This window comes from Salvelinus fontinalis, chromosome 11 (genome assembly GCF_029448725.1).
Source record: "Salvelinus fontinalis isolate EN_2023a chromosome 11, ASM2944872v1, whole genome shotgun sequence".
Classification (NCBI taxonomy): Eukaryota; Metazoa; Chordata; class Actinopteri; order Salmoniformes; family Salmonidae; genus Salvelinus; species Salvelinus fontinalis.
Genome location: NC_074675.1, coordinates 37,807,112 through 37,834,612, shown reverse-complemented (window position 1 = coordinate 37,834,612; position 27,501 = coordinate 37,807,112). Strand labels below are relative to the sequence as shown.

At 44.3% G+C, this 27,501-nt stretch overlaps 1 protein-coding gene across 1 annotated transcript in view; it reads right to left on the bottom strand.

Moving 5' to 3' along the window:
* poln (polymerase (DNA directed) nu) overlaps positions 1-27,370 on the bottom strand; it is a 93,667-nt gene extending 66,297 nt beyond the window's left edge. Inside the window, exons 1-18 of the mRNA XM_055937022.1 lie at positions 27,232-27,370; positions 26,934-27,027; positions 21,111-21,284; positions 20,308-20,917; positions 19,101-19,503; positions 18,307-18,437; positions 14,933-15,778; positions 11,630-11,799; positions 11,410-11,522; positions 10,866-11,008; positions 10,066-10,134; positions 9,548-9,608; positions 9,294-9,358; positions 6,639-6,722; positions 6,469-6,564; positions 6,323-6,379; positions 6,159-6,215; positions 5,046-5,111 (exon numbers count right to left, since the gene is read on the bottom strand). Of these exons, the coding sequence (XP_055792997.1) occupies positions 5,046-5,111; positions 6,159-6,215; positions 6,323-6,379; positions 6,469-6,564; positions 6,639-6,722; positions 9,294-9,358; positions 9,548-9,608; positions 10,066-10,134; positions 10,866-11,008; positions 11,410-11,522; positions 11,630-11,799; positions 14,933-15,778; positions 18,307-18,437; positions 19,101-19,503; positions 20,308-20,917; positions 21,111-21,284; positions 26,934-27,027; positions 27,232-27,370 (3,378 nt within the window). The remainder of the gene's footprint in view (positions 1-5,045; positions 5,112-6,158; positions 6,216-6,322; positions 6,380-6,468; positions 6,565-6,638; positions 6,723-9,293; positions 9,359-9,547; positions 9,609-10,065; positions 10,135-10,865; positions 11,009-11,409; positions 11,523-11,629; positions 11,800-14,932; positions 15,779-18,306; positions 18,438-19,100; positions 19,504-20,307; positions 20,918-21,110; positions 21,285-26,933; positions 27,028-27,231) is intronic.
* Between the last annotated feature and the right edge of the window lie 131 nt (positions 27,371-27,501).

Below are 27,501 nucleotides of genomic sequence, written 5' to 3'. Positions count from 1 at the left end.
TATAGAGAGGAATAGTCGACGCGTCATAATTCCTATAATAATGACAACCTAAAACCTCTTAACTGGGAATATTGACGACTCATGTTAAAAGGAACCACCAGCTTTCATATGTTCTCATGTTCTAAAAATGTTCTAAACGTTAGCTTTTTTACATGGGACATATTGCACTTTTACTTTCTTCTCCAACACTGTGTTTTTGCATTATTTAAACCAAATTGAACATGTTTGGATTTTGATAATTGGATTTCATGTCATGGGCATTCACAAAATAGTCCAAATTGGTGAAGTGAAATGTTTTTTTTGTGTTTTTTTTAAGAACTGAAAAGTGGTGGATGCATATTTATTCACCCCCTGCTATGAAGCCCCTAAATAAGATTTGATGCAACCAATTACCTTCAGAAGTCACATAATTAGTTAAGTAAAGTCCACCTGTGTGCAATCTAAGTGTCACATGATCTCAGTACATATACACCTGTTCTGAAAGGCCCCAGAGTCTGCAACACCACTAAGCAAGGGACACCACCAAGCAAGGAGCTCTCCAAATAGGTCAGGTGAACATCCCACGGAGCACCATTAAATACATTATTAAAAAAGGGAAAGAATATGGCACTCCTACAAACCTGCCAAGACAGGGCCGCCCACCAAAACTCATGGACCAGGCAAGGAGGGCATTAATCTGAGAGGCAACAAAGAGACCAAAGATAACCCTGAAGGAGCTGCAAAGCTCCACAGCGGAGATTGGAGTATCTGTCCATAGGACCACTTTAAGCCATACACTCCACAGAGCTGAGCCTTACGGAAGAGTGGCCAGAAAAAAAGTAATTGGTTAAAGAAAAAAATAAGCAAACACGTTTGGTGTTCGCCAAAAGGCATGTGGGAGACTCCCCAAACATATGGAAGAAGGTTCTCTGGTTAGATGCGACTAAAATTAAGCTTTTTGGCAATCAAGGAAAACGCTATGTCTGGCACAACCACAACACCTCTCATCACCTCGAGAACATCATCGTCAGGGACTGGGAAACTGGTCAGAATTGAAGGAATGATGGATGGCGCTAAATACAGGGAAATTCTTGAGGGAAACCTGTTCCAGTCTTCCAGAGATTTGAGACTGGGACAGAGGTTCACCTTCCAGCAGGAAAATGACCCTAAGCATACTGCTAAAGCAACACTCGAGTGGTTTAAGGGGAAATATTTAAATGTCTTGGAATGACCTAGTCAAAGCCCAGACCTCAATCCAATTCTGTTTTTTTGTCTTATTTCTTGTTTGTTTCACAATAAAAACACATTTTGCATATTCAGTGGTAGGCATGTTGTGTAAATCAAATTATACAAACCCCCCCAAAAAGTCAATTTTAATTCCAGGTTGTAAGTCAACAAAATAGTAAAAATACCAAGGAGAGTGAATACGTTTGCAATAGACTGTACATCTAAGCAACTCAACACAAATTAGCCTGTGCTGAGGGGCCGTCTTCCCCTTCTTCTGTTGACGAGGCATTTCAGACAAGAGCACCCTCCTCACCAACATACACACACATCTCGTCTGAGATGCTTCTATTGTATGCAGTTTCTTCTTTGAGACTCCCTACAGGAGATGAGACTGATGACAGTGCTCTAAGAGGAGGAGGTTGGAAAGTGACAGTGAGGAGAAAAGATGGGGTGGTGGAGAGAGAGAGAGAGAGAAAGGAAGAGGTTGGGGAGTGAAAGTGAGGAGACCGTATGGGTTGGGAGAGGGAGAGAGAAAGAGAAAGGTTGGGAAGTGACAGTGAGAAGAAAGGATAGTGTAGGGAGAGATAGCAAAGGAGAAAGGGTGGGGAGAGGGAGAAAGAGAGAATGGTCCCAGTGGACCCCCATGTTAAACATATGGGGATTGCTGTGCGGGTGTGCAGTGATTTAATCACACTGCACCAACTTAATGAGTCATCACAGGAGAAAAGCACAGAGACGAACGCACGCATACACACACACACACACACACACACACACACACACACACACACACACACACACACACACACACACACACACACACACACACACACACACACACACACACACACACACACACACACACACACACACACACACACACACACACACACACACACACACACACACACACACACACACACACACACACCCTCCCCAAACACACACAATCCCAACTCAATCCCAACCCTACATCAAATGGCTCCCTAACAGTGATCCCATACTGGGCTCCCTGACAGTGATCCCATACTGAATGGACTACCACCCTGCACCTTATTCACTTGTAGTCTATGTCCCTGACTGCTGCTCCTCTCTCCTGCCCCAGATAGCACAGTGCAAGACTGCTGCCTTTTAAAAACTACACAGTCATGAATGAGGTCCCTTGTGCTGCTCTCATCTCTAACCCACACACATATACACAGGCTGAAGAGAGAGTGTGTGTGCGCTCGCAGCACGTGCGTGAGGGTGTTTAAATCGTATTCAAGCGTGTGTGAGCATCATCATAAACATAAAAGGGACAGAAATGAACCTGATTCAAAGCTTTGGCAGACAAACTCAGAAGAGAGAGAAAGAGAGGATGAAGGGAGAGAGAGAGACAGAGAGAAAGAGAGAGAGAAAGAAAGTGATGGAGAGACTGAAAGAGAGAGAGAGAGAGAGAGAGAGAGAGAGAGAGAGAGAGAGAGAGAGAGAGAGAGAGAGAGAGAGAAAGAAAATGCTGCAGAGAAGAGAGGCCCGAAAATCTGAATGCTTTTTGAGCCCCGCCGTTTCAAACCAGCCAAATGAGAGAAAAAAAGAAAGAGTGGGGGAAAAAAGGAGAGAGGAAGCTTGATCTCATTTGCATTCTTTGGTTTCACTGTCAAGGGCATCCATGTCAGTGTGTGTGTGTGTGTGTGTGTGTGTGTGTGTGTGTGTGTGTGTGTGTGTGTGTGTGTGTGTGTGTGTGTGTGTGCCAACTGCTTTTGGGTGTGTGTCTCTGTGGGGGGTGGGGAGGAAGACACAGAGAACGAAAGAGAGAGAGAGAGAGAGAGAGGAGAGAGAGATAGAGGGTGTGTGTGAGCCGTCTGCTTCTGTGCGCGTGAGATGAAAGACTGGGACATGCTGCACATATTTCTGGGGCAAGCTAAAGCTGGCAGAAAGAGAAGAATCCCTTTGTTTTGGCTTGGTCGATGCGTTACGTCTTTTCAAACTCTGTGCATTTATAGTTGTTCCGTTTTGTTATTGCAGTTACCTCAAATGAACTCCTCTCAGATGAAAGCGTATCGCTCTGCAATATGCCTCGTTTGAATATGTGGTTGTGTGTATGAGGTAAAGCGCATCAGTGCCTGTGTGTGTCAAAAAAATATATATATTATTTGTCAACAACAGGTGCAGACTAACAGTGAAATGCTTACTTACGGGCCCTTCCCGAAAATGCAGAGAAAGAAAATAGAGAAATAATAGAAAGTATTGATAAATATCCTCTGCAGCGCCTTGCGGTCGGATGCCAAGCTGTTGCCATACCAAGCAGTGATGCAGCATTAAACTTATCTTATAAAAAACAATCAATCTTAACATAATCACTAGTTAACTACACATGGATGATGATATTACTAGTTTAACTAGCCTGTCCTGCATTGCATATAATCAATGCGGTGCCTGTTAATTTATCATCGAATCACAGCCTACTTCGCCAAACGGGTGATGATTTAACAAAAGCACATTCGCAAAAAAAAGCACAATCGTTGCACAAATGAACCTAACCATCAACATCAATGCCTTTCTTAAAATCAATACACAAGTATATATATTTTTTTAAACCTGCATATTTAGTTAAAATAAATTAATGTGTCGTTTCTCTTGCGTTCACTGCAAGCAGAGTCAGGGTATATCCAGCAGTTTGTGCTGCCTGGCTCATTGCGAACTGTGTGAAGACCATTTCTTTCTAACAAAGACCGTATTAATTTGCCAGAATTTCACATAATTATGACATAACATTGAAGGTTGTGTGTGGTTGTCACCCATTCGATAAAATACTGTTCCGTATTTAACTGAAAGAATAAACATTTTGTTTTCTTAATGATAGTTTCCGGATTTTACCATATTAATGACCTAAGGCTCGTATTTCTGTGTGTTTATTATGTTATAATTAAGTCTATGATTTGATATTTGATAGAGCAGACTGACTGAGCAGTGGTAGGCAGCAGCAGGCTCGTAAGCATTCATTCAAACAGCACTTTCCTGCGTTTGCCAGCAGCTCTTCGCAGTGCTTGAAGCACAGCGCTGTTTATGACTTCAAGCCTATCCGAGATTAGGCTGGCAATACTATAGTGCCTATAAGAACATCCAATAGTCAAAGGATATATGAAATACAAATGGTATAGAGAGAAATAGTCCTATAATAACTACAATCTAAAACTTCTTAACTGGGAATATTGAACTCATGTTAAAAGGAACCACCAGCTTACATATGTTCTCATGTTCTGAGCAAGGAACTTAAACGTTAGCTTTTTTACATGGCACATACTGCACTTTTACTTTCTTCTCCAACACTGTGTTTTTGCATTATTTAAACCAAATTTAATTATAAGTTTCATTATTTATTTGAGACTAAATAGAGCTTATTTATGCATTATATTAAGTTAAAATAAAAGGGTTCATTCAGTATTGTTGTAATTGTCATTATTACAATTATATATATAAAAATCGTCCGATTAATCGTCATTGGCTTTTTTTGGTCCTCCAATAATCGGTATCGGCGTTGAAAAATCATAATCGGTCGACCTCTAGTTCGGACAAGAGAGAGAAGCTTTTCTCAGCAAAAATACATCAGACATTAGAGCGTGTGTATAAGAGAGAGATAGAGAAAGAGCGAGAGAGGGAGAAAGACAGAGGGCGAGATGGAGAGAGAAAGTTTGAAAAAGAGAGCGAGCGAGAGTGAGAAAGAGAGAGAATGAGAAAGAGGGAGAGAGAGAGAGAGAGAAAGAGAGAGCCTCCGTGTTGAAATTAAGCCAAAGACATTGCTGAGGAAAGGGATGGGTTGAAAGGATGAGTAACCCTGAGATGGAGGATGAGGGACTCACTGGGTGTTTGGCAGAGATTCTTCCAGTCACTGCACTGGTCTGGTACCATGTGGACGAGATGAAGTTCTTCGAGACAGAGAGCAATGAAAGAGGGAGGACATAAAAAGAGGGAGGAGAGGGAGAGAAGAAGAAAGAGAGCAGTTCAGCATGTAACAAACAACCAAACATCAAAAGTCTCTTTGTACATGTCATTAAGAAATTCCAGAGAGCAGACCCAAAGCTACATACACAGGAAGGCCATAAAGATCATCAAGGACAACAACCACCCGAGCCACTGCCTGTTCACCCCGCTATCATCCAGAAGACGAGGTCAGTACAGGTGCATCAAAGCAGGGACCGAGAGACTGAAAAACAGCTTCTATCTCAAGGCCATCAGACAGTTAAACAGCCATCACTAACATCGAGTGGCTGCTGCCAACATACTGACTCAACTCCAGCTCACTTTAATAATGGAAATTGATCAAAAATGTATCACTAGCCACTTTAAACAATGCCACTCCACTTAATATAATGTATATGCATATACTGTACTCTATTACATCTACTGCATCTTGCCATCTTTATGTAATACATGTATCACTAGCCACTTTAAACTATGCACTTTTATGTTTACATACCCTACATTACTCATCTCATATGTATATACTGTACTCGATACCATCTACTGCATCTTGCCTATGCCGTTCTGTACCATCACTCATTCATATATCTTTATGTACATATTCTTTATCCCTTTACACTTGTGTGTATAAGGTAGTAGTTGTGGAATTGTTAGGTTAGATTACTCGTTGGTTATTACTGCATTGTCGGAACTAGAAGCACAAGCATTTCGCTACACTCGCATTAACATCTGACAACCATGTGTATGTGTGACAAATAAAATTTGATTTGATTTCCTTGCCGAACTTTTGCAATAAACAAAAAATTCAAAAGACAATTAACTCGTACTGTCCTCTAGTGTTTGCTATAGGAAATGAAGGAGAGATAGAAAGGTCCCTCTATTTAAATGTTTTTACTCCTGGGCCCCTTATTCACAAAGCTTGTCAGAGTAGGAGTGCAGAAGATCAGCTACTTTAGAGATGCTTTAGTCCCAGCCTGAGTGTCTGTGCTCACCTTACTCATCATACAAGACAGAACCCCGTCGACGAAGGTGGACTTGATCTTATGAACCTGGGGGATAAGAAAAACACGCACACAAATTCATATAGTATTGTAGTAATGTGAGCAGATACCAATGAATCAATCAGTCAGTCAAACATATTGTGTTCATCACTGACCTGTCTGTATTCGAGAATGATCTTCGGCAGGGGGTGCAGGTCCTGGAGCTGCAACAACTACACACAGAGAAGAGAGGCGTCACTACCTCATACTACTGAAGGGCAATGCAAATGTGTGTGTTTGTAGCAGTGTGTGCATCTCTCACAACAGCCTCAGATGTAGACTGCTGTTGTTTGTTGAGAGTCTTGGGGAGCTTCTTGTTTTCACAGCGCTCCTGCAGACGCAGCTTCTCAAACAGAACCTGTAGCGAGAGCAGGATTAGGACAGCACACGCACACACAGTACCTATAAACACGCCTATACACACACACTGACCGTCCTGAGCTGGGTGCTGCTGGACACTAGAAACATCTGGCCTGCTGCCTGGTGGGCCTCGTGCTCTAGCTGCTTCATCTTAGTCTGACAGAGAGGGGGGAGAGCGAGGATGGGGGGGGGGGGGGGGGGGGGGGGGGGGTAGAGAAAGAGAGGGGAGAGAGAGGCGGAGAGAGGGTGGGAGAGAAAGGGGTTGCTATGAGGACAGGGAGATAATCGTCAGTACAGGGACTTATCACTGCTCTCTCCTAAACCTCGGGCAGAGCTAATCTGACTGCTATACACAATGTCTGTGTGCCCGTATGCGTGTGCCAGAGTGTGTGTGTGTGTGTGTTCTCCTATGTTTGATGTATTTCATCTACGTTCTCGAAATCAAACAACACATTCCACCAAAGGGTTTCCCTCTGGCTTTCAGACAACACAGCACAATAGCGTGTGTGTGTGTGTGCCTGCGTTGCTTCTGTTCTCTTTTTCTGTTTCAAAGCATATGGTAATCAGTTATTTTATCACGGAGAGAGATGCAACATTTTCTGTTGTGAGAGTGTCCTTTATGTCAAGAGACAGACAAATCCATGAAGACTCAATTGCCATCCATTACCTCTATTGGCTCCAGCCACCCTAGTCATAGACTGTTCTCTCTGCTACCGCACGGCAAGCGGTACCGGAGCGCCAAATCTAGGTCCAAGAGGCTTCTGAACAGCTTCTACCCCCAAGCCATAAGACTCCTGAACATTTAGTCAAATGGCTACCCGGACTACTTGCATTGTCCCCCCCTTCTTTTTTTTTTACGCTGCTGCTGCTACTCGCTGTTCACTTTACCCCTGCCTATATGACTATCATTTGTTTTTCAACAGGACAATGACCCAAAACACACCTCCAGGCCGTGTAAGGGCTATTTAACCAAAGACAGTGTTGGACTGCTGCATCAGATGACCTGGCCGCCACAATCACACGACCTCAACCCAATTGAGATGGTTTGGGATGAGTTGGACCGCGGAGTGAAGGAAAAGCAGCCAACAAGTGTTCAGAATATGTGGGAACTCCTTCAAGACTGGAAAAGCATTCCTCATGAAGCTGGTTGAGAGAATACCAAGACTGTGCAAAGCTGTCATCAAGGCAAAGGGTGGCTACTTTGAAGAATCTCAAATATAAAATATATTTTGATTTGTTTCACACTTTTTTTGGTTACTACATGATTCCATAAGTGTTATTTCATAGTTGTGATGTATTCACTATTATTCTACAATGTAGAAAATAGTAAAAATTATGAAAAACCCTGGAATGAGTAGGTGTGTCTAAAAGTTGGTACTGAAGGTAAATGAGGGTACTGTACATATTACCTAATTTACCTCGACTAACCTGTACCTCCCCACATTGACTTGGCACCAGTACCCTCTGTATATTGCCTCGTTATTGTTATTTTATTGTTACTCTTAAAAAAAACATTGACTTTAGTATCAATTGTATCAATATTTTCAAAACTCTTATTTTCCTTAAAACTACATTGTTGGTTAAGGGCTTGTAAGTAAGCGTTTCATGGTGAGGTGTACACCTGTTCTATTCGACGCATGTGACAAATAACATTTGATTTGATATACTGTCAGATATCTGAATGAACATTCTCCTAATTGTCCTCCTGCAGTTGGGAATGTACATCTAAAACATCACTTTGTCATGTCACTCTCTCTCCCACTTTTTACTATCTTTTTTATTTTGTCCCTGCCTCTCCATTTACCACCCCTCTCGTCCTCCCTTCTGTTTCCGTCCTCTCTGTTTTCTCCCTTTCTCTCTATCAGTCTTCGGTGCGTCTCTCCCTCGACTCCTACATTTACATTTAAGTCATTTAGCAGACGCTCTTATCCAGAGCGACTTACAAATTGGTGCATTCACCTTATGATATCCAGTGGAACAACCACTTTACAATAGTGCATCTAAATCACCTCGAGTCTCTCTCTCGCCCCTTTTCTTCTCTCTTTCTCTCTCCAGCTCTCTGTCAGTCATTTAAAAGCACCGTCTGTTTCAGTTAGGCTTGTAATGTGCTTACACTGTGTAGGTGTCACACACACACTCAAAAACAAACACTTCGGTTCAGAATATGATTATGTTAGTACTTCTCCTCTCTCCCTTGCTTCCTTTCAACTTATTCTCCCTAAATCCTTCTATCTCTCTCTCTCTCCCTTCCTCCTCCTCCTCTGCATCCTCATCATGTATTGTGTGTGGGTCGTAGTGAGAAACAGAAGAAAAGTTTAGTTAGTATTCTGCTGGATTATCACAGCAATTTTTGAATCCGTGTAGCGTGTGTACAAACGTGGGGGACTTATTATTACTTATTATTGTAATAACTTATTATTGTAATAACGCAAGTCCCAACGTGCTAGCGTGTTTGTGCGTTAGTGAATGTGTGTAAGACGACGATGCTCATTCCTACTGCAACACTCCACCCTAAAGGAAACAAACAGGCAGACAGACTCTCTTTTCTATTTATAGAGCACAGCAAGACACAGGACACACTCTGCAAACATCCCCCTACTGGAGGCATCATGGTGTGTGTGTGTGTGTGTGTGTGTGTGTGTGTGTGTGTGTGTGTGTGTGTGTGTGTATACTACTTAAACCCTCTCTGTTTTCTCCCTTTTACAGTACTGTAATTATAGTTCTTACCCCCAGCATCTCTGATGTTGTCTTTAGGGACTCCGTATCCACATGGATCCTGTGGCTCTCCATGGCTTAGAGAACCAGAGTAGCATGATATAAATAGTAGCAGAGTACACATACATATAGGCCTAGACAGAATGTCAACTGCATTTCCTTGATTCCTCATGTCCTTCCTACTTGTCTCCTTTCACCTCTAGTTATAGGAGCTCAGCATGGTCAGGTCATAGGATCGTGATGACCTCTCAACATGGTGTCCTTACCTGCCAGTACAGGGATCATAGTCAGCTCCATGTTAGAGTACAGCTCCCACAGACCCTGGCTCTGGATACACAGAAAGAACGTAAGGTAGTGTGTGTGTGTGTGTGTGTGTGTGTGTGTGTGTGTGTGTGTGTGTGGTGTGTGTGGTGTGTGTGGTGTGTGTGTGTGTGTGTGTGTGTGTGTGTGTGTGGGTTGGTTCTTTATCATTTTGTTTACTGGACCGCTACCTACACAAATAGCTAGCTAGAATAAAGTGTTAATAAGATAAAAATTCATTAAAATAATTAAATGCAATACAAATAAAGACCTGAAATCCCCAAAAGTCCCAACAAGCATAGTAAAACGTGGAAAATTCTCCCTTGTGGCAAAGGGAAACTAGGATTTTGAATGGAAATCCCCACGAGGACAGGAGAACAAAACGTGTCTGTGTATCAGTGTGTGTGTGTGTGCGTACTACAAGAGAGAGGCTCATACAGCCGAGAAGTTTCATGGTCTCATGGATCCTCAGGGAGGGACTGACCTGTAGTTTAGAGCGTAGCTCCATATTCAGCCTGTAGAGCAGAGACAGACTCGTGATAACCTGGGACACCTGACAAAGAGAGAGGGGGGGTTAGGGTACGGGCCGGTCTCGAGTATCATTTTCAAGACTAAATTGATCACTTACATTTTGAGGCAGAGCTATTTGCTCATACTACGCTGCGCAGTGTCTCTCTGTACAGTCATATCTGACTAAGATCATAACATGGTGTTAGAAGTGCTTCAACCTCGTCAAAGGTAAGGAGTCGACAGGAGAGATTATATCAATCACAGAAAACAATAATGTTCTGTGAGTTTTGTCAGAGTTTAGAGTGACGAAACGTAGCCGGCTAACAGCTCTCTGACGTCTCGTAGTCATTGAGCAGGCTGCCCAGCGGAGCCGTTGCTGTGGATACTCACACACGCAGAGAAAAGGGGGCCGTGCAGGGAGCGGGGGACGGACAGAGGAGCAGCTAACGGATATACTGACAGAGAAAGTTATTTCTGATTTCGGGTACGGCCGGGTCTTCAATTTGGCAGAAGCAATGGGGCCCGGGTTGGGTAGGGCCTGAACGTCGCGGGCATGGGTAGAGCTCGGGCCTAAATTTCATGCTTGTGCAGGGCTCTAGATAAAGAACAAAAATGAGAGATCCGTTGAATTAGGTGTGGTGATGCTGGGCTGGAAATAAAGCCTGCACACCGTATCGATATTTTGGACCACGATTAGTGGTGTCTTCTGCTTCAATGGCGGAATTGATGGCCGGTGTGCCAGAGAGACTAGTTCTATTGTTTGGTGCTACAGACCTTCCTTGCCCCCAGGGCAGGTGTGGGGGTTCTGGGGGGTGTTCTACAGTGTTTGGTAAGCAGGTTGGTGAAGCAGGAAGAGGGGTCTGCTGGGTCCAACAGCCAGGCTGCTACCTGGGGGTCCTGGACGCGACAAGATGAGACTGGGGGTGAATGAACACAACAGAATAATGGATTACAACTAATGGAATAGAACGACAAATTAGGATTACAACATACTACACAGTATAGGCCCTGTGACAGATTTGAGTCCTATCCAGGGGTTGTACTTGTAAATCAAGTTGCTTCCGCTCTATGGACCGTTCTGGCTTGGACAATAATTCATTGTCCGATACTTACAACATTATTTCAGACCAGTGTTCTCTAAACAGGTAAAACATTTATTCTTGTATGCCAGTATTAGACTAGCCATCAAATAATATAGTAGAAAACAGGGTATGGTTTTAGAGGGGAAAAGAACTCCAAAAAAGAACTCCAAGACAAACAGCCACAACCCCAACAGAGCTCCGTTGGGGGGAGTTCTTAACAGCCTTATCAAAGTTACATTGTTTCCAGTGTAGGTCTGGTCTGTAGTGCTGCAGTGCTGTACGGAGCAGGTCTTTGGCCTTGTAACACACCACCAGTTGAGACCCTGACACTACCTGCAGCAGCATCTCTCTACAGGACACACAAACACAGTGAGGGACGCAAATCATCAGTGGGATTTTTCCCCCAGACTTGTACTATGTAGTGTACCTATCCTCTCTCCCACACATATGCCATACCTATTGAAGAGGTCTAGGTTGTGGTCTTGGTGGCTCTGAGCCCATGCAGGTTTCTGTTCCAGTCTGAGGTAGACCAGGCTGTCTCGTTGTGCAACCCCCAGCTCTGGTCCAGTCTGGTCCAGATCTCTTTTCAACATCACCAGCACCCCACACACTGACGGACTGAGCTTCTACAGGACACATAGACAAGAGAGCAGTTCATGTCAGTGAATATGGCCAACCAGCATACTTACGTAGTTGCTGCAGCTATAGGACCCCACACACTGACAGACTGAGGGTCTATAGGACACACAGAGAGTAGACATAACAACATAAATGCAGCCCGTCCCAAATGGCACCCTATTTCCTATATAGTGCCTATTCCCTATAAGCCCAGGTCAAAAGTAGTGCACTACGTAGGGAATTAAGGTGCCATTTGGGACACAACTAGCCTTGCTTGCCAGGCTTACAGCAGTAGCATCCCTACATCCAGATGATATAGTATAGCAGAGATGTAGTACAGATGATGAGTATAAATAAGTTGCGACACTCCACTATTGTATGACGGTTCCAACGTGCCACTGAAAAGGTCGAAAGCTGCAATTCATTTCACGATACCTGAAAATACTGCAGAGTAATTCAGCCATTTGGTAACGTTGCGAACAGGAAGTTGGATGCTCAGCAAAAACAACTTCAGACCTCTTTGTCCATCTGAGTTTTCTTGTTTCAAAACACACACTTTTCGTGTTTCAAAACACACACTTTTAATCAGAATACAAATCAACATGATTTTCCACGTGTCGGCTGTAGTTGATTCAACAAGGCAGTTTTGGGATATTTAGTTCCCTTGACTTAATAGTCATGTTTTAACAGTTACTGTTAGTATTCTCAGTAAAATTAAAGTGTTCTTGTGCCTGGAATTACTTTTAGAGCAACATTTTATTAGCATGATGTTACATAATACTTTGGTAATTGTATTTAAATTGCATAGCAATGAGCTGAGATGTTTTGTAACTACTGTACACAAGAGGAATAGTGACTGTACCTAATCATTCCATTATTATGTAATTATAAAGCAATGTCTATGTAACAATGTAGTAATAACAAAATGAATACATACTGTAGGTACAAGAAGTTCATGTCTAGTGTTGTTACATAGGTATTGTATTACCCTATGTCTCATTATGAAAATGTATTTCAGTCATGAAAATGCAAAAATGGTCTACTCTAATGTTGAGATGACTTCATGTCCCTCACAAACACATTTCTACATCTAGCTAAATGCCTGTTTGGTTTACGTTTGTATTACTTTCCATTACTTAGTTCATATTGTTTAGCGTGTCTTAATTAATTTTTCTTCAATCATTACGTATTTCATTTGAGGATATATGTGCTAATGGTCATATACACTGCTCAAAAAAATAAAGGGAACACTTAAACAACACAATGTAACTCCAAGTCAATCACACTTCTGTGAAATCAAACTGTCCACTTAGGAAGCAACACTGATTGACAATAAATTTCACATGCTGTTGTGCAAATGGAATAGACAAAAGGTGGAAATTATAGGCAATTAGCAAGACACCCCCAATAAAGGAATGGTTCTGCAGGTGGTGACTACAGACCACTTCTCAGTTCCTATGCTTCCTGGCTGATGTTTTGGTCACTTTTGAATGCTGGCGGTGCTTTCACTCTAGTGGTAGCATGAGACGGAGTCTACAACCCACACAAGTGGCTCAGGTAGTGCAGCTCATCCAGGATGGCACATCAATGCGAGCTGTGGCAAGAAGGTTTGCTGTGTCTGTCAGCGTAGTGTCCAGAGCATGGAGGCGCTACCAGGAGACAGGCCAGTACATCAGGAGACGTGGAGGAGGCCGTAGGAGGGCAACAACCCAGCAGCAGGACCGCTACCTCCGACTTTGTGCAATGAGGAGCACTGCCAGAGCCCTGCAAAATGACCTCCAGCAGGCCACAAATGTGCATGTGTCTGCTCAAACGGTCAGAAACAGACTCCATGAGGGTGGTATGAGGGCCCGACGTCCACAGGTGGGGGTTGTGCTTACAGCCCAACACCGTGCAGGACTTTTGGCATTTGCCAGAGAACACCAAGATTGGCAAATTCGCCACTGGCGCCCTGTGCTCTTCACAGATGAAAGCAGGTTCACACTGAGCACATGTGACAGACGTGACAGAGTCTGGAGACGCCGTGGAGAACGTTCTGCTGCCTGCAACATCCTCCAGCATGACCGGTTTGGCGGTGGGTCAGTCATGGTGTGGGGTGGCATTTCTTTGTGGGGCCGCACAGCCCTTCATGTGCTCGCCAGAGGTAGCCTGACTGCCATTAGGTACCGAGATGAGATCCTCAGAGCCCTTGTGAGACCATATGCTGACACATGCACATTTGTGGCCTGCTGGAGGTCATTTTCAGGGCTCTGGCAGTGCTCCTCATTGCACAAAGGCGGAGGTAGCGGTCCTGCTGCTGGGTTGTTGCCCTCCTACGGCCTCCTCCATGTCTCCTGATGTACTGGCCTGTCTCCTGGTAGCGCCTCCATGCTCTGGACACTACGCTGACAGACACAACAAACCTTGCCACAGCTCGCATTGATGTGCCATCCTGGATGAGCTGCACTACCTGAGCCACTTGTGTGGGTTGTAGACTCCGTCTCATGCTACCACTAGAGTGAAAGCACCGCCAGCATTCAAAAGTGACCAAAACATCAGCCAGGAAGCATAGGAACTGAGAAGTGGTCTGTGGTCACCACCTGCAGAATCACTCCTTTTTTGGGGGTGTCTTGCTAATTGCCTATAATTTACACCTTTTGTCTATTCCATTTGCACAACAGCATGTGAAATTTATTGTCAATCAGTGTTGCTTCCTAAGTGGACAGTTTGATTTCACAGAAGTGTGATTGACTTGGAGTTACATTGTGCTGTTTAAGTGTTCTCTTTATTTTTTTGAGCAGTGTATATTTTGACTGATTAAAGTAACTGTTGTAGTTTGTTGTTCTTCATCAAATAAATATTTGGTCGGTTTTCAAATAACTTGCATAGCAAATACCTTCAAATATGATTTGTTTTTCTGAGAGGTATTCAAAATATTGGTTTATATATTGTTTTTTCTAAGACCTATCAAAGGAAATAATTGCCATTAGTTGATTCTTTATATTTGACCACCTTGAGTATTTGAAAAGTTGGTATTTCTAATAAGCTATTAAATAAAAACAATTCTGCCCAGGTCTACTGGACTGAGGTTAGAAACATTGCTTTGACTTTCTGGAAGGTCAAAAGAAAACTGCCAATCTGGCCTCGCCAACTCTTGCCCACCTGTTCTGGGTCCATCTGAGTGGTTCCGTCCTGGTACACCATGGTCAGAACCAGCGCACTGGCCTGCCCTGCCTCCTCCAGCACCCTGCCTCTCTCTTCAGGACTCAACTTCCCAGCATCCCTTACTCTGGGGTCAGAGATCATGGCTGTAGTCAGACAGGTTTTGGATTGGTTGGACTGGGCCTGGGGGTCACCGGCACCGCTTCCCCCCTCTGGTTCAGTTTCTGGGGTGAGTTGACCCTGGTTAGGGCCAGGTTTGGCCCGCTTCAGCTTGGGTGGTTTGGGGTTTTTGGAGGATCTATGCTGGGGAGTGTCTGAACTAGAATGGTCCCTGGTTAATTCAAGCCCCCTCTCCCCCATTGTGACCCCCTGTCTTGGCCTAACTGAGTTGGCTGGGGGTCGATGTGGGGGGTTAGGGGTTAGAGCAACACTCTTGGTTCCCTCAGTCTTGTGGAGGGTCTTGGTTTTGGCTCGGGGGTCTAGGCTAAAGGCTGGAGTCAGAGCTGGGTGTTTGGGGGTTTGGGTTTTGCACCACTTCTGGCCCCCTTGCAAGGTCCTTGCTTTCTCCTGACAGGATTGAGGGGGTTCCCATTTCACCGGCCGCCTGAAGAGGGCGATTTTGGACAGAGGGGCGCCGTGTTTACTTTTGATGGAGAAGGTAGGGGTCAGGGGCGGTTGTTGGGCAGGGGGGAGAGGGTGATGGCCGCTGCTCTCCTCCTCACCACTAGCACGTATAGAGGTCAGGCTGGACCCCAGCCCTGCGGCCCTTCCATGCCCAGCAAGAGAGGGTTTGGTTAGTGCAGGATCTATACTCAACCCCCTCTCTCTGGAGCCTCCAACACCAGCCTTCACAACAGAGAGAGAGGAAGAGAAGAGAGAACAAGAGAAGCATTATTCCAGTCACAGGAAGCGATTCATTCTGAAACTTAAAATAGACTCTCTCCTGTGCTCTGATTCTATTACTACTACAGTCAATGGTAGCGACCCAAATGAAACCCTATTCCCTATATAGTGCACTACCAAATACCCTTTATAGCACACTACCCTATGGGACCTGGTCAAAAGCAGTGCACTATGTAGGGAATAGGATGCAATTTGGGATGCACTTTAGATGAATGGAGAGATAAGTGTGAAGGCTCAAGTCCAGAAGGATGGTGATTAAATTCTCTGGTTGCAGATAATGAGCATGAGTAGACTGAAAAGAAACCTTGCTATTCTCTCAATTCCTTCCACCTGTGAGCAAGAAAGTGAAACGTGTGTTTGTGTGTGTGAGTGAGTGACAGAGAGACAGTGACAGAGAGACAGATAGAGAGATAGAAAGAGAGATAAAGTGAAAGGGTGAAGAGCCAAAGAGAGGAGAGTAAGAGAGAAAGAGAGTGTGTGTCTAGTTGCGTTAACAGAGCAAACCTGTCAGTCCCAGACAGTGCTCTCTACGGCACAGCTAGTCCCAGACAGTGCTCTCTACAGCACAGCTAGTCCCAGACAGTGCTCTCTACAGCACAGCTAGTCCCAGACAGTGCTCTCTACGGCACAGGTAGTCCCAGACAGTGCTCTCTACGGCACAGGTAGTCCCAGACAGTGCTCTCTACGGCACAGGTAGTCCCAGACAGTGCTCTCTACGGCACAGCTAGTCCCAGACAGTGAGTCCAGACTTCCCAGTCCAGAGAAAACAGGTTAACCTCCATCTAACCTTCCAAGTCTCTCTACTCTGCACTGGAACACCAGCATTATTCATAGGAAGAAACTCCACTTTTAATGCAAAGTGTGTGCAAAGTTTGAGTCAATGTGTGTGTATGTGTGTGTGAGTGAACTGAATTGTGCTCTAGGGAATATAGGACTGTAGAGGTAAATAGTCAGCCGGAACAGTGTGTGTGTGTTCTACCAAGAGAACATCATCAACTGATTCAGCTCTCTAGGGAGAGCTCTGCTCATTTCCTTGTAAACAGAAACGCTTACTTGCTGACACACACACACACACACACACACACACACACACACACACACACACACACACACACACACACACACACACACACACACACACACACACACACACACACACACACACACACACACACACACACACACAGAGAGAGAGACATACAGTAAATAGACTAGAAGGCCCTATCGCCAGGCCTTTTACTTTAGTACCCAACAGGGAGTCATCACTTCTCTTTCCTGTGGTGTGGCGTAATACTGCTGAAGTCTTCCATTTACATGGAAATGAAGGGGAATGAGCATTGGGGGAATTCTCTCTATTTCACGCCCCACACCCTCCAGGGTGCGTCCCATATGGCACCCTATTCCCTATGTAGTGCACTACTTTTGACCAAGACCCATAGAGCTCTGGTCAAAAGTAGTTCCCAAGATCAACCTTCCCCAAGTTTTCCATGTCACACCGCTCCTTCGCACACTCCACTGGCTTACAGTCAAAGCTCGCGTCGCTTACAAGACCAACACCATTAGCTGCAGAGCAGCAAGAGGAACTGTCCCTCCCTACCTTCAGGCTATGCTCAAACCCAACACCCCAACCCGAGTACTCTGTTCTGCCACCTCTGGTCTCTTGGCCCTCTGACACCTACGGGAGGGCAGCTCCCGCTCAGCCCAGTGAAATCTTTTCCCTGTCCTGGCACCCCAATAGTGGAACCTGCTTCCCCCTGATGGTAGGACAGCAGAGTACCTGCCCAACCCCCGAAAACATCTGAAACCTCTTCAAAGAGTATGCTTAATAACCCCACAGCACCCCCCTACTGGTAAAAAAGAAATAAAAGCATAGGGCTACCTATCATCAGCATCTGCCTCCGAGGAGCATCCCTCGGAGTTGAGGCCTTACCCCAAACTAGTTAAGAAAATTCCAAATTGTATTCGTCTCTGTTGTTCATTTAGTTAAGCCTGTACTCGATTGAACTAACCCTCGCGCTTGACTATTTTCAGATAGACTTCCAGTCATTGCGCTACGGGTAACTTTCTTCATACTGGATACAGAGACATAAAAATGGTATCCACAAGTTCATCTGACTCTGAGGAAGTAGATAAAGGGCCTCATTGCCAAAATCCCAAAGTATCCCTTTAAGATGAATGCACTAACTCTGGATAAGAGCATCTACTAAATGACTAAAATGTTACATTTAGGATGCAGCAAAAGGGGTTTCTGGGAGAGGGACAGGGGGTTGATGTTTCAGTGGTTTCCTGCATGGTAGCTAAATACCAACTATTACAAGCTTACATTTCTTCAGGCTCATCCCTCACTGTTCACCAAAACAAATGGCGTCTGGGAGGCCATTTTGTTTTTTTTTTAAATTACGGACTGCAGATAAAACATTCTATTATGTGCACAGAAGCAGTATGGTCCTCTGGCTGAAGCGGTAAAATACCTGAGTGTTGTTGTGATGATTAGTAACCAGGGGGGTCTGTCCCAGACAGGTGCCCCGCAGAGGGGGGGCTCTGAATACTCTCCCACTCTCCTGAGACGGCTTCGGAATGAAATGTCCAGCAGCTAAGGGTTCTGGAAAAAAAAATAAAAAATATGCGTACTCTCTGCTTAAAATTGTGTGTGTGCTTGTGTCTGAATGAGTAAATGTGTGTGTGATTGCGTTTGAATTTGAGACCTGCGTCTGCATATTGAGTGAGGTCAGCTAAACTCACTGACGCATAGCTCAGGACTGATATTCTGTCACTACACTATGCCGTTCTTGACTGAGCTTTTCACACACACACACACACACACGCACACACACACACTTCCTGCGTACTGAAACAAGAGCAGTCCAGATTCTGTCAGCGTGTTCAGACTGGTCCTTTATAATTGCTGTATACTTGTTCACACTTTTTATTTAATCAGCACTGCGATATATGAGCTGACTGGAGCCCTGAGTTTTCCCTAGTCAGGCCTTGTGGTCAGGGGAAAACTCAGGGCCCTATAGATTGCTGGCCATAGCAGCGCTGCCCATGGCACAGATCCAGGATCAGCTTAGAGGGAAAATGCAGAATTGACCATAAATCAGCATCTATGGACAACTTCATTGTGTAACTACTGAATGAAGTGCTGTACCACCATCTAGTGGCTTATTACTAAAGTGCCAATTTGTCCAGCATATAAAATCTCCAAACATTCTGCTCTCATATATTGTACTAAAAGGCAACCTATCTATCTGTGTCCTGAACTAACCTGTGTTTCCTCCACTGTTCCTCTGTGCAGCTGTCACCAATGGCCCATCCATTTTCCTCCTCTCCTCTGGGTGACTATCCCTCTCTGTCACCCCCTGGCCCTCTCCATCCCTCATCTGCCCTAGTGAGGGTGACACCTTCCTCTGCTGGTGGGGTTTGGTACTACTCCTGCTGTTCTTCCTCTCAATCTTTTTCTTCATCCCTCCTTTATTGATGTCATCCTTTCTCTCCCTCTCCACTCTTCCCTCCATCTCTCCACCCCCCATCCCGCTCTGGTTGTCAGTAGTCATATCAGCGAAGAGCCGTTTCCTCATAATGGGGTCTCTCTCGCTGAGGTTCTCCTTTGGTCCTCCTCCTGTCACGATCTCCTCCTTTGACTGGGCTGTGTCTCCATGCAGAGCCCCCTGCTGGTCAACTAACCCAACTACACACAAGCTTTCTGTGCTGTCCCTGTGGCCCTTGGTGACGTCACCCTCATTGAATAGCAGTTTTTCTCCAATGCCATCCCTCTGTAAAGCATGACTTGCTCCTAAGCCATCTCTCTTCAGTGAATGACTTGCTCCAAAACCATCTCGCTCCATTGAATGACTTGCTCCAAAGCCATCTCTTTCTACTGTGTGACTTGCTCCAAAGTCATCAGTCTCCAAACCTTGACTTGCTCCGAAGCCATTCCTCTCCAAAGCATGACTTGCTCCAAAGCCATCTCTCTTCAGTGAATGACTTGCTCCAAAACCATCTCGCTCCATTGAATGACTTGCTCCAAAGCCATCTCTTTCTACTGTGTGACTTGTTCCAAAGTCATCAGTCTCCAAACCTTGACTTGCTCCAAAGCCATTCCTCTCCAAAGCATGACTTGCTCCAAAGCCATCTCTCTTCAGTGAATGACTTGCTCCAAAACCATCTCGCTCCATTGAATGACTTGCTCCAAAGCCATCTCTTTCTACTGTGTGACTTGCTCCAAAGTCATCAGTCTCCAAACCTTGACTTGCTCCAAAGCCATTCCTCTCCAAAGCATGACTTGCTCCAAAGCCATCTCTCTTCAGTGAATAACTTGCTCCAAAACCATCTCGCTCCATTGAATGACTTGCTCCAAAGCCATCTCTTTCTACCGTGTGACTTGCTCCAAAGTCATCAGTCTCCAAACCTTGACTTGCTCCAAAGCCACCCCTTTCCAAAGCATGACTTGCTCTAAAACCATCCCTTTCTACTGTGTGACTTGCTCCAAAGCTATCCTTCTCCAATGCACAACTTTCTCCAATGTCATCCTCCACTCTTAGTTCAAAGCTCGGACCACTGTCCATGTCCTTCATTGTGAAGTCGTCACTCTCTAATGCAGGAAGTAACAGCCTGGTCTCCACTGGTCTCTTTTTGTCACAGTCTGCCTTCTCTTCAGCCTTGTAAGCAATCTGAGGTGGAGGCAGTACTATACTCCCAAACTGCCATTTAGTAATAGGCACTGGGGCCCGATGGTCAGCATCTCCTCCACCAGCTAAGGCTACTTCAATGGGCTTGGCTTTAGCCAGCCTCTCTCTTTGGTCCTCTGGGGTTATGGAAGTTTCTTCTTGGCTATGTTCAGGGCATTGCCATACTCCATCTCCACTGCCTAAGTGCCAGCCTTCACTTCGAGTTTCTAGGTTTTTTACATGGTTCTTTGGAGCTATGCTAACGTTAGCTCTGGAGAATGGTGGTCCACAGGCCCCAGTTGGCTTCTCTCTATGGGGCCTAGGGTGCTCCGCTCTGGGCAAGGGTGGTCTGGAATGGCCCTGGTCCTCCAAGGCGAAGTGGAGTGAGAAGGTGGGCTCTGTCTCTTCAGGTGCGCTATGGGAAAAGACCAAAAGCTATCAGTCAACAGAGAAAACGAAAATCTGTTCAGGTAGTACCTCTCCGATTCTTAAATAAAAAAATCCCTACTGAACACGAGCTTGATGCATCTGTCACTCTGAGCAGAAATAAGCATCTAGGAGTACTAGGGGCTAGTTGTTGTGTATTAGAAAGGTGCTTCGATACTCACTCTCTCCAGTGAGGCTCGTTTGAGGGCGTGTGGAGGGCCAGAGGGTACCTCACTCTGTGGGTAGAAGAGGAGGCAGAGTCCTGGGACAGGGCTGGGGTCTGAGAGTAGTCCCTCTGGGATGAAGGGTCACATGAGGAGGAAGACTGGGAGTAGGACTGGGGTCTGGACCAAGGCCTGGTACACAGCACAGAGAAGGATAGTACCATTTATGTCTATGTTTTGTACTAAAATACATGAACAGAAGGATGGTACCATTTAATTATTTACGGGACAGTTTCACAGGCAGATTAAGCACTGTTATGGAGAATCTCCATTGAATATTTGTTTGTCGAGGACAGGGATGGGCAACTTTAATGGGGCTGGGGGCCACAAAAAAATATTAACTCATCATGAGGGCCGCAGTTGCTCGCGGGTCTGCGTATCCACATCCATACACATCCATACCGACCAAACCATTTTAGTGGCTCCACTCTTGACAGTGGAGAGAAGTTGTTTTATGTTCTAGAGTTAATTTTGTGCAATTATACACATTTTTCCATGGGGTTTACAGAAAATGTTGCAGTTTTAAACAGTGTTGTAGTACTTGAGACCGGTCTCAGTCTTGAGACCACATATTGAGTGTCTCGGTCTCGTCTCTGTGTTGGATAAATCTTTACTTGATCTTGGACCATGAGGACTTGTAATTTCTTCCCGAGACAAGCTGAGTAAAAAAACACAGAATTATCAGCGTCCATTCAGTCAGCACATAAAAACCGCTTCGCCAGGTCAAATATAGACATTCCTTTCTTGAAACATGAATATCTTATCACATATTGAAACCTGGGATTCCTACTTTACTAGTAACATTACATTTTTTACATTTTAGTCATTTAGCAGACGCTCTTATCCAGAGCGACTTACAGTAGAGTGCATACATTTTATTACATTTACATACTGAGACAAGGATATCCCTACCGGCCAAACCCTCCCTAACCCGGACGACGCTATGCCAATTGTGCGTCGCCCCACGGACCTCCCGGTTGCGGCCGGCTGCAACAGAGCCTGGGCGTGAACCCAGGGACTCTGGTGGCGCAGCTAGCACTGCGATGCAGTGCCCTAGACCACTGCGCCACCCGGGAGGCTTTTACGGACAGCCAGGGGCACACTCCAACACTCTGACATCATTTACAAATGAAGCATGTGTATTTAGTGAGTTTGCCAGATCAAAGGCAGTAGGAATGACCAGGGATGTTCTCTCGATAAGTGTGTGAATTGGACCATTTTTCAGTCCAGCTAAGCATTCAAACTTTTAGGTGTTAGGGACAATATTTGGACTAAAAAGTACATTATTTTCTTTAAGAATGTAGTTAAGTAAAAGTTGCCAAAAATATGATTAGCAAAGCACAGATACCCCAAAAAACACCTTAAGTAGTACTTCAAAGTATTTTTTACTTAAGTACTTCACACCTCTGACTTTTTGTAATACAAAAAAGGCCAGTGGTGTAGTGTATGCTACATGCAGGGAAACGTCCTATAGACACTTTTTTTTCATATTGCGTATATTCACTTCTTAACCCCCACTTATGCATATTTAAGTAGTGTAGTTGTATACAATTGATCAATTATGTAGTAGGCTACAATAGAAAAATCATGCACAAAGCAGCATTCACATTCGCAAAGCATGTGAAATATATTCACATGGGCACTGCACACATAGTCTAGTTTCAGCGGAATATCATCTGCAGGCAGCAAGAGCCTGCAGCTCTCAACTGGTTGTGGCAGGAAGCAGCTCACAGAAGAACGATATCGGTAGCCATTAAGGTAGTTAGGAAAGACGTTTCAACTTAATGAAATAGTAAATATTTCAGCTTTAATTTTCATGATTTTTCATTTGTTTTTTTCCTGCGAAGCACATTGCGTTGCATTCCTGAAATGTGCTGTATAAATAAAGATTAATTTGATTTGGTCCAGGCAATAATGGGCATGCAAACCAGGTATTGAAAAAGTTTTGGTTAGTAGGCTATTTGCAATGGGCAATTCAGTCATCATGCACTGTTTGCATGAACATTGCTAAAGGTTTTCCCAAAAAAACGTTGACTGCAAAGTAGGCCTACCTGACAGAATGATATCGTGCTGATTTATATCAACAGGAAAGGCATTTGTTTTGCTCAATTGAATTAAAGGGCAACTACACCATCAAAAATAGTGATGTGGTTTAAGCGTTGATATGGACTTAGAACACCACATTTTTGCCGTTTTTCCTGTACTGAAGAAAAATATAAACGCAACATTAAAGTGTCTCATGTCTCATGAGCTGAAATAAAAGATCCCAGAAATGTTCCATATGCACAAAAAGCTTATTTCTCTCAAATGTTGTGCACAAATTTGTTTACATTCATGTTAGCATTAGCGAGTATTTCTCATTTGCCAAGATAAGTTGACTAAACAGCCTGATCATTACACAGGTGCATCTTGCGCTGGGGACAATAAAAGACCACTCTAAAAATGGGCAGTTTTGTCACACAACACAATGCCACAGATGTCTCAAGTTTTGAGGGAGCGTGCAATTGGCTGGTTGACTGCAGGAATGTCTATCAGAGCTGTTGCCAGAGAATTTAAAGTTAATTTCTCGACCATAAGCCACCTCCAACGTTGTTTAAGAGAATTTGGCAGTACATCCAACCGGCCTCACAACCGCAGACCACGTGTAACCACACTAGCTCAGAACCTACACATCCGGCTTCTTCACCAAGACAGCAGACACACAGCATGATATTAAAGGATAAGCAGTCCATTCACTCGATAATAAGCCGGTAGATCCCAATCATAAGAATACAAAAACACAGCCATTAGATTAAGTACACTATATATACAAAAGTATGTGTATACCCCTTCAAATTAGTACATCCGGCTATTTCAGCCACACCCGTTGCTGACAGGTGTATAAAATCGAGGACAGCCATGCAATCTACATAGACAAACATTGGCAGTAGAATGGCCTTACTGAAGAGCTCAGTGACTTTCGACATGGCCCCGTCATAGGACGCCACATTTCAGTTTGTCAAATTTCTGCCCTGGTCAACTGTAAGTGCTGTTATTGTGAAGTGGAAACGTTTGGAGCAACAACGGCTCAGCCGCAAAGTGGTAGGCACACAAGCTCACAGGACGTGGCCGCCAAGTGCTGAAGCACATAAAAATCGTCTGCCCTCGGTTGCAACACTCACTACCGAGTTCAAAACCGCCTCTGGAAGCAACGTCAGCACAAGAACTGTTCATCGGGAGCTTCATGAAATGGGTTTCCATAGCCGAGCAGCCGCACACAAGCCTACGATCACCATGCGCAATGCCAAGCCTCACCTGGAGTGGTGTAAATATCGCCGCCATTGGACTCTGGAGCAGTGGAAAGGCGTTCTTTGGAGAGATGAATCACTCTTCAGCATCTGGCAGTCCGACAGATGAATCTGGGTTTGGCGGTTTCCAGGAGAACACTACCTGCCCGAATGCATAGTGGCAACTGTAAAGTTTGGTGGAGGAGGAATAATGGTCTGGGGCTGTTTTTCATGGTTCGGACTAGGCCCCTTAGTTCCAATGAAGGGAAATCTTAACGCTACAGCTTACAATGACATTCTAGATGATTCTGTCCTTCCAACTTTGTGGCAGCAGTTTGGGGAAGGCCCTTTCATTTTTCAGCATGACAATGCCCCCGTGCACAAAGTGAGGTTCATACAAAAATGGTTTGTCGAGATCGGTGTGGAAGAACTTGACTGGCCGGCACAGAGCCCTGACCTCAACCCCATCGATCGCCTATGGAATTAATTGGAACGCAGACTGCGAGCCAAGCCTAACCGCCCAACCTCACTAATGCTCGTGGCTGAATGGAAGCATGTCTCTGCAATGTTCTAACATCTAGTGTAAAGCCTTCCCAGAAGAGTGGAGGCTGTTATAGCAGCAAAAGGGGGACCATCTCCATATTAATGCCCATGATTTTGGAATGTTCGACGAGCAGGTGTCCACTTACTTTTGGTCATGATGTGTATTTCCTAATCGAAATGTACAACTATTACTTCCCATTGCAAAAACCATTTCACATTTAGCACACAAAGTAACCGATGATCTAAAGTTTAAATGCAAGAATGTTTCACACACAAGTTATTTTCCAAGAGATGGCTAACAATAGCAAGAAAGCTGCAATTAAAAATACAGTTCCACTCATTCGATGATCATTTGAAACTTAATCTCTTAAAAGTTATTCTTGAAAAGGGAGAAGCTAACAAAACATCCTCTTCGATAACACCTGCTGCAGCCCCTGCAAACAAGCCTAAAACAAAAGCTGGCTAGCTAGACCTTGGGAAAACTACTGTTTGGTATTGCAGTGACTTCTTGGCCTTCCAGAAGGCAGACGTTTTCATAAGCTTTTGGAAAAACGGTCCCACCCATTACAAGTCAAAAAGTGATAGGTTGAGTCCACTGTCACTCCAAAATGTTGCCCTAATACAGTTGAATGGCAGAGGCTTATCTAGCTTCTGATGGCCTAGCCAATGGCTGACTTAGCTAGATTTATCTCCCCAGAGACCAAAGAAACATTTTATTTAGATTTATTTGTTTTATCTTCAGTGTTAACTGTTTCCTTTCAAACAAAAACTGAAGAGATTAAATCAGAACATCATTGAATGTAATATAAATATTATTATTTTATAAAGGCCCTCATTGTTCCCCACTGTGTTTGAGTTAGTAATCATTTGTAGTGGCTTTATTTTCCCTCAGCATGCTTTTTTTTTTTACCATTCTGAATGTATAAAGAATCCATATATTCTTCTGAAATATGAACACAAGAAATACTGGACATTTTGAACTCTTATTATAGTGGCAATTTGACAAAATCACAATCATCGTCTTGAATTGGACTCGCATTTTTCTGGTCTCGGTCTTGACTCGGTCTCGTTGTCCTCCTCCCGGTCTTGATTCAGTCTCGCCCCGCCCTCTGGTCTTGAACCGGTCTCGCACACAACACTAGTTTTAAAGCAAGTTTTCTGCAACTCCACACATTTTGCCATGGAGCCTAAAGAAGATATTGCAACTTTATAACTAATTTCCTGCAATTCTACTCATTTTGCCATGGGGTGGATAGGAAAATAAGCTGTTGTACAGCTAATTTCCTGCAATTCTACACATTTTGCCATAGGGTGGAAAGAAATGTTAGCAGTTAATGACCTCTAAGTGAGACTAACAAAATCAATGGGGGCACCACGGCCGGTAATTCGACCATAAATTTAGATCGTTTTCGTAATTTAGCGGCCAGCTAAAAATGTTTGGCTGACATGGGCTACTTGACTATCAGTGACTGAAACAAGAGAAAAACTGACGATGCACAACCAAATTTCAAAGTGGCACATTGTCTATTATACTATGCTAACTCGCAACATTAAGTCGAGACACCGACTGAGTTCTAAGGGCCTTCAAAATAGGGACCCCGCCAGTTATTTATCCCTGGTCTAGGACTATAGGCGTAATCTATGTCTGGAAAACAGGCCTATATGTTCTGTGCCTGTTGCATGCACAATAAATATCACACCAGATGTTTCCTCAAGGGAACAATAGTTCATTGAATTTCACCACTGTCATATAGTAAGGACTCAATCCATCGGTCTATTCTCCCTGAAGAGCATACCATCTTACTGCATTTCAGGCTGCTAATGACACCTCTTATCTGCCTATCCCTAACCAAAGAAACTATTTTATGCCACTTCATCCTGTACCATGTAGGTTGCTAATGACAACTAACACTGCCTATACACCCAACCCAATAGCTTTTTCTATTCCCCTACTACTGTATCATCTCCTCACCGGTCTGCCTCTCTCCCTCTCCTCTTCTCCTGTGTTCCTCTGCTCCAGCTGGCCTCTGACTTGTACTCTCTCGGTCTGCTGCCATACCGCTCATCTAACATTTGAACAGATAGGCTTTTTACAAGTATAGTAGAATAGAGAATACTTACTTTACCCACTTCTTTTTACCACTACATCACTGCTTACGATTGTTTAGAATAAAAGAGCGGTGTCAGGTCTATAGAATATATGTAGATCACATTTCTAATCGGCATCATTCTAAATATTTCACTGCACTTTTCAGTCCTTGCTGACTCACGCTGTCTGTAGCTTTGGGCCCTGGCTGTGTCAGAGTAGCGGTTGTGGCTCTGGGCACGGAGAGCTGCTAGGATCTTCTGTCCAGACGCAGACAGAGGCCCTGAGTACAGCCTATTACTGCTGCTACTGTACCTCTCCATCTCCTATTCCTCCTATCTGCCTACACAAAGAACAGGAAGAATATCAGAGTTATGATTATGCATTCTCTGTACTGTCACTTGTTATATCAAGCTGGTTGATGGAGCCCAATTGTCTTAAAATAAATAAATAA